General features: G+C 33.2%; 1 protein-coding gene across 2 annotated transcripts in view; it reads left to right on the top strand.

Annotated features, from left to right (window-relative positions):
• Positions 1-332: 332 nt before the first annotated feature.
• CWC22 (CWC22 spliceosome associated protein homolog) overlaps positions 333-16,081 on the top strand; it is a gene marked incomplete at its 3' end in the record, with an annotated part of 36,818 nt that continues 21,069 nt past the window's right edge. For both annotated transcript variants that reach the window (XM_084252975.1, XM_084252974.1), the window contains exons 1-10: positions 333-489; positions 4,822-4,889; positions 6,150-6,260; positions 8,660-8,899; positions 10,471-10,599; positions 12,356-12,524; positions 12,883-12,936; positions 14,621-14,756; positions 14,846-15,052; positions 15,139-15,201. In XM_084252975.1, the coding sequence (XP_084109101.1) occupies positions 463-489; positions 4,822-4,889; positions 6,150-6,260; positions 8,660-8,899; positions 10,471-10,599; positions 12,356-12,524; positions 12,883-12,936; positions 14,621-14,756; positions 14,846-15,052; positions 15,139-15,201 (1,204 nt within the window). In that variant the 5' untranslated portion in view covers positions 333-462. The remainder of the gene's footprint in view (positions 490-4,821; positions 4,890-6,149; positions 6,261-8,659; positions 8,900-10,470; positions 10,600-12,355; positions 12,525-12,882; positions 12,937-14,620; positions 14,757-14,845; positions 15,053-15,138; positions 15,202-16,081) is intronic.

The following is a 16,081-nucleotide window of genomic DNA, read 5'->3' as shown; positions in this document are numbered from 1 at the left end:
TTTCACAATACTATTTTAAGGAAGGTATAGATCTCCCTTACTGAGAATATTATGAATAAATTATCTGATATCAGTTATTAAATTAACTTTCAGTCTTTAGAATAAAAATCTAGCTTATGGTGCTTATTAAACTTGTAATTTGTTCTCATTCTACTATAGTGTTCTCTTATAGTGTTCTTTGTGCATTGTTATATAGAACTATTTAAGTTTTTTTAAATTTTTAATTACTAATTCTATCTGGGCCTAATTATTAAGAAATACAAGGTAATCAAATGTCCATTGTGCAGAACTAAGATTTATTTCAGACATTTTTATCATTGTTAACAAAACTTTCTTTGGTGTATTTTATAGGTGACGTTTACTAACGGAAAAAGTAAATTGTCAAGGAATTCATACCATTTAGTAGTTGTTATTTGGATCTGATTAAAGAGTCTGATTTCTCAGATCATCTGGCAACAGAAAATGAAAAGTAGTGTGGCACAGATAAAAGTAAGTGTTTGAAACTTATAATAAAAAACAAACTTGAACTCAGTTGCCCAGCCTTTAAACACAAATGATTAATGTAATTAGGACATTAGATTCAGACAGTAGACAACATACAGATACCTAACATACAATTTCAAATGTAGATACTTTGCCAGATGGGAATAGTGTACAAGATGGCAATTGAGAGACCTTAAAAGGTGAGGCTTCAATGCCTCAGCGAATCAAAAAAATGCATGTGAGTGGGCTCAAGCTAAAGAAAAATAAATTACAAGCCTGGCAGAAAATTCTACCTTTCTGCTCACAGGGTTTGCTTTACTGAATAAATGTAAAATAAAATATGGGTATCTCCTTTCTTAGTTGTCATAGTTCCTACATGTCTTTCTACAAGTGAGCCTATTGTTGCATATTTCATATGTATAAGTAAACAGTCTTTATCCTGTGCTGTTTTTTATGCATTGTACTAATACATTTTTTCAATAAATATCCACTGAAGTTTTACTATTCACAATGACTGTTCTAAGCACTTTATGCAAAATGGTGACCAAAACTGCTAGAATGCTTTTGTGGATTTTGCATTTTAGTAGTAGAAGACAAATCAAATTTTAATATATATGTAATTATTGATATATTGTATGTTAGAGTGTTAAAAACTCATCTTATGCTGCAGGAGAAAATAAATAGGACACGGAAGATCAGTAGCATTAGGGGATTGCAGTTTTTAAGAGGATGTACCCATTGAAAAGGTAGCCATTTCAGCAAACATGTGAAGGAAATAAGAGGTTAGTAAGTGTGCTAGGCAAAGGGAACAGCAAATTCAAAGGCAGGAATCTAATGTGACTGAAGCAGGTTATGAGAAAGAGAGAATAGTAGGACATGACATCTGGGAAGTAACAGGAATCAGTAATTTAATCTGCTTTCAAAACTTCCTCTGCCTGTGAGTGTACTTAGCTGTAAAAAACCATTCCACTTCTTTTTGTTTTCAATCTGTATAGTCCTTGGATCTGTTTGCAAGCACATCACTTCCTATTTCAGAGTTAGTAAAGGGAGAAGGTGTATTTTTATTTGATTACATCTCTAAGTACTTCTCCATTCCATTCCTCCATTAGCTCTGTACCCCTAAACTTCCTTTAACAAGAACCAGTCAACTTAAGATCCTTAACTTAGGTAGCAGGTACAAAGCCAAACTGAATTGATATGCTTAGAGACTGTGAGACTTAGAGGCTCTGCTGTCATCTTTTCTGATTTTTTTAAGTATAAAAAGATACTCTCCAGCCTTTCTGCTAGCTAAACATATAGCCTATACTTGAATATATCCTTTGGTAGGCACTCACTGTCTCGATGGCTAACCCCCTCTGTCAGTAGATACCTTTTCTTTGAAACTTGTTCTCATTGCTTGAGTGCTTCTCCATTAATTGTGAGCTAGTACATGGCAGATTCTAATAGGAGATGGGTACATAAAAAGAATGAACACCTCTAGTTGGAACTAACTCTTGACTGAGGATTGTGAGATAAGAGCACTCAGATTTGAACTAATCCCTTCTATACCGAGGAAGAAGCGTTAGCCCTTCTCAGAACCTCTCCTTAATCTATGCTTTACGATGTTTCCCTCCTGTGGTCCTTTTGGATCTTTAGCCCCTGAGCCTTGCTGTGGTTATCTTCAGTCAGCATGCCCTTCACACTTTGTGGCTCTGCCCTCTCAGCCAGATCTTAGATTAATTTAACTCCCTCTGCATCCTATTAGCTACAAAATGTCCGCTAACAGTTGGACCCATTCTTACCTCAGTGAAATTCAAATCTTCTCTTGATATTCTGAGGTCTCTATCTATAAGGAAGTGTACATCTATCTGTTCATTAGGCTTCAGCTGAGGACCCCTTGTTTTTCCGTGAAACCTCACTGTATCTTCCTTAGCTAGCTGGAAGCCAGCCCCCTGCCTCTTCCAGCCCCTCCTCTCCCTCGCTCTTGAAGACTTGTTCCAAGACTTGAAGGCTTGGATGCTCCAAGCCTCTGGACTCAGGCGCCCTGCTCCACTCACCAACTATACTACTCTCTCTACACTGTTAGGTAGTACAAGTGATTGCATGGCGTACCATATTTGTTTTGCTTAATAAACAGTTTAGGTAATTTTTACTGTATATTATCTTCAACTATTATATAGCTCTGATTTATAATCTAAAAAGGAAAATAAGGAATTCAGAATATTATTTGGATGACACCTCAAAAAGATTTTTCACTTAGTGAAATCCTGTTCATCTCTCAAAGCCTAATTCACATCCCTCTTTACCCTCTGTCATCCCTCAGTATTCCATATCACAATGATTGTTCCCTACTCAGGATCTCCTGTTAGCACTCACTCTGTGTGCCAGTCATTTGTTAACTTGATCATATTTACGAAATCTTGATTCACGACTTCAATATTTTTGGTTTCTCCCCCTTGCTCATAACAGATGTTGCGGAGATGTGTTAAAAATCATTAACACAGAATTGAGGCCTTCTCCCTAATGTAATCAAAATAATTGCTATGCCTTGTAAAAGAAAAAGCAGACAATAGTTTTATTATTCTCTCTTTTTCTTCCTCCTCCTCCTCTTCATTATCTTTCTCTGAAGTACATAATCTATTTCACTACAAAAATCTCGATAACCATCTCTCCTACAAGATCCTAAATTACTTGAGCATTTTTCCTTTTTTACTCCCCAGAGTGTCTACACAGGAAGGGCTATGTCTTTTAATATTGATGAGCAATTACTGTATTTGATGCTGCTGTGAATGGCATGACTCTTGTGTTCCATATCTGCCTTAGGATCTTGTGGTCAAATTTTATGGATATGTGATACATATTGAACAATTCTACATCAATGTGTTACTTAGTGAAACAATTTTTAAATTATGTTATACACCTCAGAAACAGGATTTTCATTCGATGTGAAGTAAACTATGACTACTGTAAATAATTTTAATTACATGTTTATTTACCTACATAGATTATTTTAGTTAGTGTATATTGTCAAAAAATTTAATAGATGAGACTGTTGGTAATTTACTTGCAATGATATTAGACTCAAGCTGCTACTAATTAGTTTCAAAAGAGGAGGAAGTTAGAGCTTGTTTTTAATTTTATGCAGTATAATTTCCTATTTTTAAATTATCTTCTCATTTAGGAGGCAAGCATACAAGTATGCAGAACGAATTACTCATTATTTGATCTATTTTTCATAGATTTCAAGACTAAGGACTTTTAAAAACATCATTTTTCCTTCCTTGTACTTAGATTAATTAAAATATTTTAATTCTTAAAAAAAATTTCTCCATATGAATGTTGACCAGTGGTATAAAATTGTTTTCATATATATATATGTATATTTACATATATAAATTATTTTGGCCTTTTAAATGTATTTGGATTTTTGAATTAACATGTCCTCAAACTGATTGGTTCCTATCTCTTTGTCATGTACCTATCTTTTTAATCTCATGTTACATTGAAGTTACTTATTTATATCTTTTTTCTCCCAAGTGTTTGCATGGGAGCTGTATCTTAGCAGTTACGTTTTTAAAATCCTTAGAGCCTAACATGGTGCCATGCATATCAGACACTCAAATGTTTGCTGAAAATAGAATGAATTTCACATTTATTAGTGTCAGTTTCTTGGAGCTATTTTATTCAGATTCAATGATCTGGACTAAAGTTGTAATTTTTATAAGCCAAAGGAGCTAAGAGTTAAGTGCAGTATTATTGACATCAAAAAATTGAGAATTCTCTTCTATCTTGATTTCTTTTTTTTTTTTTTTTTAGTTAATAAACACTATGTTGTCCATCACGTCTATAGGTATCTTCCATAGACATTTACCTTGGATGTCCTGAAAATTTTCTTTTGTATTACATACATTGTGGATAACATAAGTTATTCTTATAATTAAAAAAAAAGGTTTTGAGGGCCTCCTTGGTGGTGCAGCGTTTGAGCACCGAGTTGCAAAACTGCCTGCAGCCTCTCCAGCGCCGGTTCAATCCCTGGCTGCTCCCCAGCCACCGGAGGAGGGTCACACATGGTGTGCAGACCTCTCCTGCCACTCGCTGCTCCCCTCAGCAGTGTGCTTTGGTCCTTCTGCCTGCTCTGCTCCCCGCTCTGGCTCTGGTGAATTCTCTTATCCTCCCGCGCTTCTGACTGTACCCAGTGCTTGTATAAATAAATAAATAAAAATAAATCTTTAAAAAAAAAAAGTTTGAAAACTTTCTAATAAATACACTTTTGATTTTCCAAAATAGATACTTCATTGTCTGTATGTTTTTAACATAATCTGAAGTGCCCACTCCCCTTCTTTTTTTTCCCTTTGAAAGCATTCTTCTGGTCATGACAGAAGGGAAAACTACAATTCATATCAGAGGACTTCCTCTCCAGAAGACAGGTAAACAGTTTCATGTATTCCAAATGCAATTTAAATTTTTAAAATAAGTTTAAGAAATAAGTTTGCTCTTAGTTTGCTAATTTTAGGGTGAACAACCTCTTTTGAATGATTTATAAACATTACTTGAGTGTTGTTGAGGACACATGATCTTTGAATGACTGTTCAAGAGAATATTTTATATCTTAAATACTAAATAGTTTAAGTTTATAAAATGGAAAATAAGTTTCAATCATATTATTTTGAAGTTCTTTTGCTATTACTACTATCTTTATGTAGCTCTTTGTAGTTTTCAACATATTTTTCTATGTATTATATCTATGAATTGTGTTTAGATTAAAAATCTAGAAATGTTACCATTAATGTTCTTTATGCATTCATATTGGGACTTCAGTTATTTCACTTAATAAGCTATGACCATTAAATAACAAAGGGAAAAGTGCCCTTTTAACTTTATTTCTTTGGTATAATATCTTCCATACTCCATATATATTTTGTTGTTGTTACATTCTGCTCTCCCTTATTTAATGGACATCCAGTTAATGACCATGGTTTGCAACTACTTACTACCTTTCATCAGTTTCATACTCCCTATATATATATAAAAAAGTCTCTGTATTCACATACTTTACATGTGTGCATAAATTAATTGTAAATATGTATATAAAGTGTAAAATGTGGATTATGTAGCTATTATAATATGTGTGAATATAATTTGTCTAAAGATTCTCTGATTTTATTGACTTTTAAAGCTAAGATCTTATGCTGTATATTCTTGTTTGCTGATAATTTCAGTCCGTTCTCACTGCTAGTCAATAATGCAATTTTAAGAATAACAACTGATGAATATAATCTTTGGGGGTGGAGTTAAAATGGTCATTGAGGTCAGCCAATGATTTTGGTCTTGTTCAGTGCTTTGATAAAATGAACCAACTAAATGAAAGAAGTCATTTGCAAGGTAGCATTTTTCATGCTAACTGTAATTGATATACAAATATAACTTATTGCTGAGGACAGAGTGAATCATGATAAATAAGTTTAGTTAAGTAAAAGCTAGTTGTTTTTGCACATGCTGAAAGGTTCCTTTTAAATTCTTAGTGAGTGAATGAATGGCCATGAACAAAATGAGCTATTTTTTAAAAAACTGGCAAGACAATGATCAGTCATAGAGTTACTTTAGCCTTATCAACACATGACTTCCCTAAGTATTTATAGCATAATTGTTCTCAGCTTATAACTTTGGCTTTCTTATTTATGCATTAGATATGCAGAACAAGAAAGATCCCCTCGGGACAGAGATTACCTTGATTACAGCAGGTCAGACTATGAGCATTCCAGAAGAGGACGTTCTTACGACAATAGCATGGAGTCACGGTTAGTACTGAAATTTTTAATTATAGAAAAAATATATTTGTATCTTTTCTTCATGCTTTATAATAAAAACTATACTAATAAAGCAGCTAACATTAAATGAATATTCTAAATGCTGGGCTTTCTTAGAAGGATTTTCTGATATGGACTCAATGCAACTTAACTCCTTATTGCAGTAAATATATGGAGTAAATGCTATGATATCTGCTTTACAGCTGAAGAAACTGAGACTTAAAGATGTTAAGTCATTTATGTTTTAGAAGTTTATCAGTGCCAGTCCAGTCTGTCTGACCAGAGTTCTATCGATTATACCATACAACCTGAGGACTTGGCATATATGAGTTTTTGAGAGAATCTGTGAAAGAAAGTAGTTTATGTATGACATAATATATATTATTCTTACTTGAATCTTGGAGACTTTGATTACTATCTTATTAGTCATCCAATTTCAAAAACTTACCTTCCATGTGTCATTGTTCACTAAGTTCTTTATCCTTCTTGATGTCTCTCTCATATTATCCCTTCCATAACTCCTGAGACTTACCCCCCAAAAAAATTTTCGTAAGATTCCTCTGCAGTTTGGAGCTAAGTGCATAATATGATATCTGCAGCCAAAACGTCCTTCTCATTACTTTCTTTCTAATTACATAAAATGTAAGATTAAATTAATCTGAAAACCATACTCATCTGCTCTCAGCTATGGACACCTTAATGAGAACAATTACTACCACCATAATTGGAAAGCTAGGCATTATACCTACATTATCTAATACTGTCAAAACTCTTAGAATCTACACACTACTTTTTCCCAATTTACATATATGAAAATAGGTTTGACATGACTAAATAACTTAACCTAAGGATGTAGTTACCTATCTAGTAGATGATGAAATGAGAATTTGAGCTCAATTCGCACTCCAAAACCCATGTTTTTGTCCTTAACCTCTGATTGTATTACATGAGTTTAACTTTTTGTGTTTGATTCAGTGTATGAACATAAAGTCTCATTTAATGTACTTAGTCACACTGTAACTTAATAGGCTAACGGTCTATGTATTATACAGACTGTAAAGACTAACAACAGTCTGAAAGCACTTGAAGAAAAATGTTTCTGTTTAGATTCAAAGAAGACTATTACTTCTGCACTCTAAAGGAACTGTAGTATTTATTACAGTTGTAAGGACAGGATTTTATCAGCCAGCTAGATTTCTCTCACCAGGTGTTCCTCAGAAGAATCACAACCAACATCAATAAATCCTTACTCTCTTGGAACATATTACTGTAAGAGTAAGCAACTCAGTTGCAAATCAGTGCCTGGATTACAGAGTACCTGCCTTATGACTAATTGGTATTTCTATTTGAAACCACATTTTCTCCCTCTGTTCATTCTGTCTTTTATCTACACTAGCATTCATTTAAGGTCTCTTTTCTAAACTGCTTCTCCACTGATGTCTAGGTGGTGACTGTTTTTTCCTCTCTGTATGTGTTGCCCTCTAGATTTAGTCAAAGTCTATCCATTGGTTTCCTGTTAGCGCATTGATCATATGAAACTTTCCTTTCTCACTGTAATTATACAACTTACGGTTGCGCCAAGCATGAGCAGAATGATCTGAGTTTCCAAGGCAGTATTTAAAGGAACAAACTCCTTTCTTAGAAAGATAGCAAAAAGCAAGGATTTACTCATTGTTATTAGTTGTTAATAGGTTCAGAGAGCAATACCTTCGTTTTAAAAGTATTCACTTAAGAAAGGATACGCCTGTGTTAGTAAGGAAGCGTTACTGTGACTAGAAAATGCTTGTTTTTTTTTTCACATTGTCTTAGCTAGAAACTTGATATTCTGAGGTTTCTGATAAAAATACCCACTTTACTAAGTAACAACTTCAAGTATTATATTTTTAATAAGTCTTATTCCTAAGAAATAAACTCTGGTTTTTCCTTTGTACAATTCAACATGTGTGTGTGTGTGTGTGTGTGTGTGTGTGTGTATCATGGGCCATTTTATCTTTTTTAAAACACTTTTTATGTTACTGTTCCACTCAGAAATTATTAATGACTCCCCATTTCAAAGTCTGCTTAACTCATCCTTCCAGATATTATTTTGCATCATACTTTGTATGAATCAGGAAATTTCCTGACTATTCATTCTGGTCCGAACACTCCTTGGTTTTTTAGTAGTTACCCTCTTCTAGTTGCAGAATACCACCCTCCCTCCTTTCAGTTTTCCTCTCCCCCACTCAGACCCAGCATAAACCCTATCTACCCTTGAAGACCTAGATTTAGTTCCTCACCTTTCAAACCACTTTTCCTTATCTGAATTTGTAGGACCTATGCTCTCACTCATTTAGTATGCCGTTCACTTAAAAATGTGTGTTTTCTCCATTTTTTAAAAATTAATATTACAGAAGTAGGGATCGAGAAAAACGCAGAGAAAGAGATGTGGATCGGAAGAGGTCCCGTAGAACACCATCTCCTGGGAGAAGAAGCCCAGAATCATCAGTAACCCAGAGTTCCTCTGCTCAGGATGAACCTACTATAAAGAAGAAGAAAGATGAGCTGGATCCTCTCCTTACACGTACTGGTGGAGCCTATATTCCTCCTGCAAAGCTCAGGATGATGCAAGAACAGATTACAGATAAAAACAGGTATGTCAGTTTTACTTAGTATATAAGGCAGTATATATGGGAAAAAAAAAAAAATCACCTGTGGTCTGATTAAATTTGGCTGTCAAGAATTTACATTATTCCAGGACTCCCTGGTGGCGCAGGCTGTTGAGCGCCACACTGTGAAGCTGTCCGCAGCCTCTGCAGGTTATCCTGGCCAACTGGTGAGAAACCCACATGGTGCGGCAAACCTCTCCTGTCTCACCCGCTGCTCCCCTCAGCAGTGTATTTCGTCCGTCTGCCTGTTCTGTACCCCTCTCTGTCTCTGGTGAATCCTCTCACCCTCCTGCACATCTGGCCTATACCCCGGTTCTTGTATGAATAAATAAATCTTTGAAAAAAACAAAAAGAATTTATATTATTCCATGAAGATGGACTAGTTTACCACTTCAGAACAGAGATTCTTAACCTATAGACCTTCAAGAGGTCATTCATGGATAGAATTCAGGCAATCCATTATATCTTTATTTTGACTCATCTCTAATTAAAATTTATCATTTTTGTTGGGGGAGGAGTGTAGGCAGCAGACCACAATATTGACAGAATATTTGTTGCAAATGTAATATTTGTGTATATGCGTGTAAATAAAAATTATTTTGACCTACTATCATTTGTTATTGTGTTAAAGAGCACATAGAATACTATATCAAATTTTATTCTTTTCATATTTTGATATAATTGTAATCCTTCATAATCCTCTGTATTTGTGTTTAGTATTCCAGGAATTCCATTAGTTTCACCAGACTTACAGAGAGGCGTCTGGAAGGACTGAGGGACTACTACTTAAATATAAAGTTGTTTGTTAAAATACTTAGAGTGATCTTTCAGCTCCATAGTAGCATATCATTTTACCTTTTCCTGTAATTATCATCATTTTTTATAGTTTAAGACATTTAATTTTTTTATATGTCATGCTTCTATAAGAAAAACAGTATTTTTCTTTTTATGTTTATGATTTGGGTATTTTATATTGTAATTCAAGTAACTCTTACCTCTACTTTAAAATGTTCCTTTAAAGACAAGTTTTAATAAATGAAGTGTTATAAAACAAGCATGTACTGACAGAAAAAGTCTTGCAAATTGCAGTACACGTGGATATAAATTTACATGTAATGTTATGATGCAGCAATCTGTATATAAGCATCATGTGTACAAAAAATATTTTAAACTTATTTTTAAAACTTTTAGAATATCATTTGTATATTTATATAATTTTTTTTTGCACTTTGGGGTCATTTTGTAAAAAATGTTAAAAATAAAGGAACATGGTATTTTTCTTGTAATTGGTCTATTTTTCTCTTGTAATTTTTTTTAAAAGATTTATTTATTTATTTATACAAGCACTGGGTACAGTCAGAAGCGCGGGAGGGTGAGAGAATTCACCAGAGCCAGAGCGGGGAGTAGAACAGACAGACCGATGAAATACACTGCTGAGGGGAGCAGCGGGCGTGGCAGGAGAGGTCTGTCACGCCATGTGGGACCCCCGAGGGGAGGCCCATTGTAATTGTTTTTTCTTTATTAAAATCATTTTGTTTTGTTTGTTTTTTTTTCAGCTTAGCATACCAGAGGATGAGCTGGGAGGCCCTAAAGAAGTCAATCAATGGTCTTATCAACAAGGTCAACATTTCTAATATAGGTATTATTATTCAAGAACTTCTTCAAGAAAATATAGTTAGAGGAAGGTAAGCATTAGTTATTTATGTTATTTCATAGCAGTTTATCAAAGGAACATAATATAAATATGAACATTAGTCATTGCTTTATTGTGCTAATTCATTTTAAGGGTAGTTGAGAATATTTATTTAAAATGAAATTCTTACGAAAATGTAAGCCACTAACATAACTTGTGCCTCACTGTTAGAAGCTGTATGGAGTTTTTGCATTTTGAAGAAGATTTGATGTCATTTAGTGACTTTTGCAGGCATTGTTTATTGAATAGTTCCAATAATAAACAGATATTTAAATTAAGTTTAGTTAAATGGGTATATACATATGTTACCTCAAACCAGTTTAACGTCTAATAAAAAAGTGAGAATGTGAAAGATGTGAGAAAGATAAGCAATAACTTTTAGAAAAGTGGAAGAGAAATACAGCATCTTCTGTTTATTTTTAAGTTGGCAATATTTATTTTAAAGGAATGGGAAATGAAAGTATCATATTCTACTTATCATTTTAAAATCTTTTTTTAAAAAAGATTTATTTATTTTTGCATACAAGAATTGGGTTACTGACCAGAGGTGCGGGGGTTGAGAGGATTCACCAGAGACAGAGTGGGGAACAAAACAGGCAGATTGACCGAAGTACACTGCTGAGGGGAGCAGTGGGAGAGTCAGGAGAGGTCTGCTGCGCCATGTGGGTTGCTCCCTGGCTGGGGATTGAATGCGTGCTTCAGTGACTGCGGATAGCTTCATAGGTTGCGTCTTAACCTATGAAGACACAGGGAGGCCCCATTTTAAAATCTTAAGGCTGTTTTTCTGTGTCATTTGCAAATGACTTGATTATCATCTCAGAAATCATTGGAAAATAAATTAAGGGATGGCATGTTATGAGGGGGATAGAAAATTGACCAAAAGGCAGCCAGTGTCCTCAAAGGTAGACATTCCTTACCCATTTATTTAGAGAAGTTAGATGTTTTTCATAAAACCTTAATGAGCTGGATTCTCTTTTCTCATTTTCTACACCAGTGATTCAGTTGTCATACCTAAACCTGATAACTATTAAGACATTATTTTTCAGCCTCCTGGAAGTCCAATAATTATTTGTCTTTATATTGCTAAAAGTGACTCTCCAGTTAATCCACTTATTACCATCTCTCCCTTTGCAAATGCATATTAAAAAATGACCATTTCAAAATCAGTTACAAAGAGAATTTTTTTACTGTCCTTCATAGTTTTAGCATTATTCTTGCAATGTTTTGATTGTGTCTTTATATTGCTCATAGGAATATTCCATAGCTTCATTTTCATTTCACTGGAAATAGGTTTAAAAGTGAAAACCACCCAAATGTGTTTTTAATCTCAGAATTAATTTTATATAATTGATGGAGTCAGAGAAATTTTATTTTAGCTAGTTTAGTACTTTTAAAGTAGGCCTTTTTTCCTTCACATTTTTATAAATGTTAAATTTATTTCTAAGATGTTTAAAAAAATCTCAAACTCATATTTTGATATAATAAACAAAAAGGAATTATATTTAGAGAAAAGATGTAGTAAAATCTAATTACAAAAGCATAGGTGAAGTTTTGCCTTTTCAAAAGTAGTTTTTATTAATTAGTAAGACAAATTCTTCCCTAGATAACTGGTATAAATTAATGTCTGATTTAGCTTTTGTGATTATTATACCAACTAGTAATATTGCTACATTTTAAGTGTTTTTTTTTCTTCTAATTAAGTTGTTAATTATTGTTGACTCCCTTTTTTTTTTACTTTATTAAAACAGGGGCCTCTTGTCCAGATCTGTTTTGCAAGCACAAAGTGCTTCTCCAATCTTCACCCATGTATATGCAGCATTGGTTGCTATTATCAATTCAAAATTTCCACAAATCGGAGAACTGATCCTCAAGAGGTTAATTCTTAATTTTCGAAAAGGCTATCGACGAAATGATAAGGTATATAGGATGGGCTTGTAAGTAGATTACTGCAAAGGATCCAACTAACAACCAGTATCAACAATAAAAAGCAATGTTGATTTCTACATAGGGAGTCTTTTTAGAAAATGTATTTATGAGAACATCTTTTCATCTATTAAGTATACCTAGCCACTAATCAGCCACAAAAATAATAATTAAAATAATTAACCAAAAATGCTGCTCTTTCACATATTAGTTTTTATCCTATAACTTATAATGTGAAAATTATCCTTTCATGTTACAAATTTTAAAAAGGTATGTAACTTGTAGATTCTGTAAGTAAGTGAAAATTGGTTTTAGTTTATAGATTAACTTTGTCTCAATTTTCACATTTTAGCAACTTTGTCTGACTGCTTCGAAATTTGTGGCACATCTTATTAACCAAAATGTGGTAAGTAATCGTCAAAGCTTGGTGTGTTCATGTTAGATGTGTACACAGGTTTGATGCCACTTCAGAGTGTCATCTCTATTTTTGTTTCGATTTATAGTGCTTTGTACACCTTGGAAAAAGTATATTGGATGATACTTAGTTTTAAAAGTACAGTAAATACATTGAATATCCTTTAGTGTAAAGAAGCAGAATAAGAGTTTTATCAAATTGATCTAATTCTTAATACTGTACACAATTACTTAAAAACAAAGTATTCCCTTCAAAGAAGGTGATCTAATCACTTTCATAAAACAGTAAGTTTGTATTGATTAGTCTTTTTCCTGGTCGCTTATTTAGGTTTTCTAAATTCCTGCTATCAATGCAAAGTAAAAATCAAAATCAACAAGCAACTATAAACCAAAGACACACTGGGGGGGTGGAGCAGGGGGACAGAGGGATGGGGAAAGGAAGGACTAGAGTCAAAATAAGGGGAGGGGGTGCAATTGTATGGGGAATATAACCAAAATGAAAATGCATACATTGTGCAAAGATGAAAAAATATGTAAGAATTATATAAAATAAAATATTTATATTAAAAAAAAAAAACAGTAAGTTTGATATCTCCCTCCACTCCTTTCCCCGGGTTCTGGTCATGAGACTCTAGTAATATGTGATACTGTTTTTAAAATCCCTTTTCTCTGCAACTACATAACTTTTACATATGTATATGTATAGGGGTGTATGTGTGTGTTAATGGTCATATATTCTTAGTATCAGCTTATTAAATGTAGAAGATTAAAATTTTAATCAGTTTTAAATGTAAATAATTTTGCCATTTTATTCACTTTTTGTGTTTAATTTGTATTCATCTATTTTAAATTTTGACTCAACTTCTATTTAAATTTGAATACAGTAAAATTGCTTTTGTTCATACTGAAGTTTTCTTCATACATGTCTATAGGATTATGTCTAAATATATATGTGTGTGAAGAAGGATTTTAAGGTTACACAGTCTTCTTTCTTTAATATTAAATAATATTTTTATTATTTCCTACTTGAAATACTAAACCTTTTAACCTGATTAGCTACTTAAGACCATGGAACTTCACATTTCTATAACAACACGGAGAATATGTTTCAGTTTTTGAATCTGTTTTGCACTTACATTGGAGATATTTTTGGCATTGCCACAAAACAGTTAAAATTATAGATATTTTAGATCTTCCCAACTGTGGTACAGAGCAGTAGTTTCTTAACTCTAATATTAGACTCCATAATTGTGATTATGGAGAAAGGTATTATAAAAAGAATCATATTACTATTCTTTATATTGTGACTATTAAAATAGCTCAAGGTAAAAAGTTAATACATAAGTTTTAAACTTATTTTCTGAGGTTAAATAAGCCATTTTCTGTAGATAATGTATATTATATTCCATATATAATAAATTTAGAGGAGGATTTCTTCTGGAGATAACTCTGATAGTTGTATTTTAATGAATTAGATTTGGGGAGCAATCAGTTATTTGAACAGTTACATCCTTTATTTGAAGTATTGCTATGGATATTATGAAATATTCATCATATGCACAATATTGTCAGTGCAAAAAAACAGATTTACTGATTTTTATTATCACTATTAATATTAGGTTAATATAAGTATAAAGCATTTTCTCTGTATTATATATGTGTTCATTCTATTTAAGGCACATGAAGTTCTATGTTTAGAGATGCTCACTTTGCTTCTGGAAAGACCAACAGATGATAGTGTTGAAGTGGCTATTGGTTTTCTCAAGGAATGTGGCCTCAAATTAACACAGGTGTCACCAAGAGGAATCAATGGTAAGTATAGATCTTTGCTTTGATGGATGCTTTTATGAGAGTAATATAATATTTATTGCTTATTTTATTGTCTTTCTGTTTATATTTAGCTATATTTGAACGCCTTCGAAACATTCTTCATGAATCTGAAATTGACAAAAGAGTTCAATATATGATTGAAGTGATGTTTGCTGTCCGGAAGGATGGCTTTAAGGACCACCCAGTTATCCTAGAAGGACTTGACTTAGTGGAAGAAGATGATCAGTTCACCCATATGCTCCCTCTGGAGGATGACTATAATCCAGAAGATGTTCTTAGTAAGTCAGGGGGTTGAGGTTGGGAAGTTGGGAATAATAAATGTAAATATAGAAAATAAACATTAACTCTCAACTTATTTTTTAAGATGTTTTCAAGATGGATCCTAATTTTATGGAGAACGAAGAGAAGTACAAAGCTATTAAGAAGGGTATGTAGAATTTTATGGACTTACTTATTTTGGATAAGTAAGGCAATTTATATCATTACATAATACTGACAAAGAGGTATAGATTACTGAGCTGAACCTTACTGAGATGTTCTCTTCACTGTTTACTCAAATATTTTTTTAGAAGTCTCATGCTTCCTAATAGTCGTTTATTACAGTGACCTTAATTTAACTTCACTGCCACTTAAGAATTACTGTTTCAGGGCCTCCTCTGGTGGCGCAGCAGTTGAGCGCTGGGTTGCGAGGCTGCCGGCAGCCTCTGCAGCGCCAGTTTAATCCCCGGCCACCGGCGAGGGTCCCACAAAAAAAAAAAAAAAAAAAAAAGAATTACTGTTTCAAATGCCATCCAATTGAATATTCTTTTTAAGTGCTATCCTTTATTACTTCTTGAAGGCAAGTTCATGTTTTTCTAATAACATCAATCACCATGCTACCTATAGTATTGGTGCTTAATAAATTGATTAGTTGGTTTATCTTTTGTGTATCACTAATATATTATGAGCACTAACTTTGTACAGACTTTAGTTTGTATTCTTTCTTTGCTATTTTGCTAGTTAAGTGATCTAATGTAAAGCTAAATGCTATATGGCTGTGTAAAGATAAGTAAAATATGATGCTTTGTATTGCCATAGAGCAAATACTGACATAGTTACACTATTTTTTTTCATATTTGTTTTCTTCTAAAGTTCATATTCCTAGTTACTTAGAATAATCATACTATAGTTATAATTTTATTTATTGCCCTTGAGTTGTGATTTTACCTAAGAAGTACTTTATTGTTTGGAAAGCCTCTGAAGAGAAAGCCGACTTAGAACTCTATCATTATCTGTATTCAGTGTTTTAGTCATACTAGATGTGGAAA

This window comes from Talpa europaea (genome assembly GCF_964194135.1).
Source record: "Talpa europaea genome assembly, chromosome: 1".
Taxonomy (NCBI): Eukaryota; Metazoa; Chordata; class Mammalia; order Eulipotyphla; family Talpidae; genus Talpa; species Talpa europaea.
The sequence above is the reverse complement of the archived record's forward strand: the minus strand, read 5'-3'. Positions and strand labels throughout refer to the sequence as shown.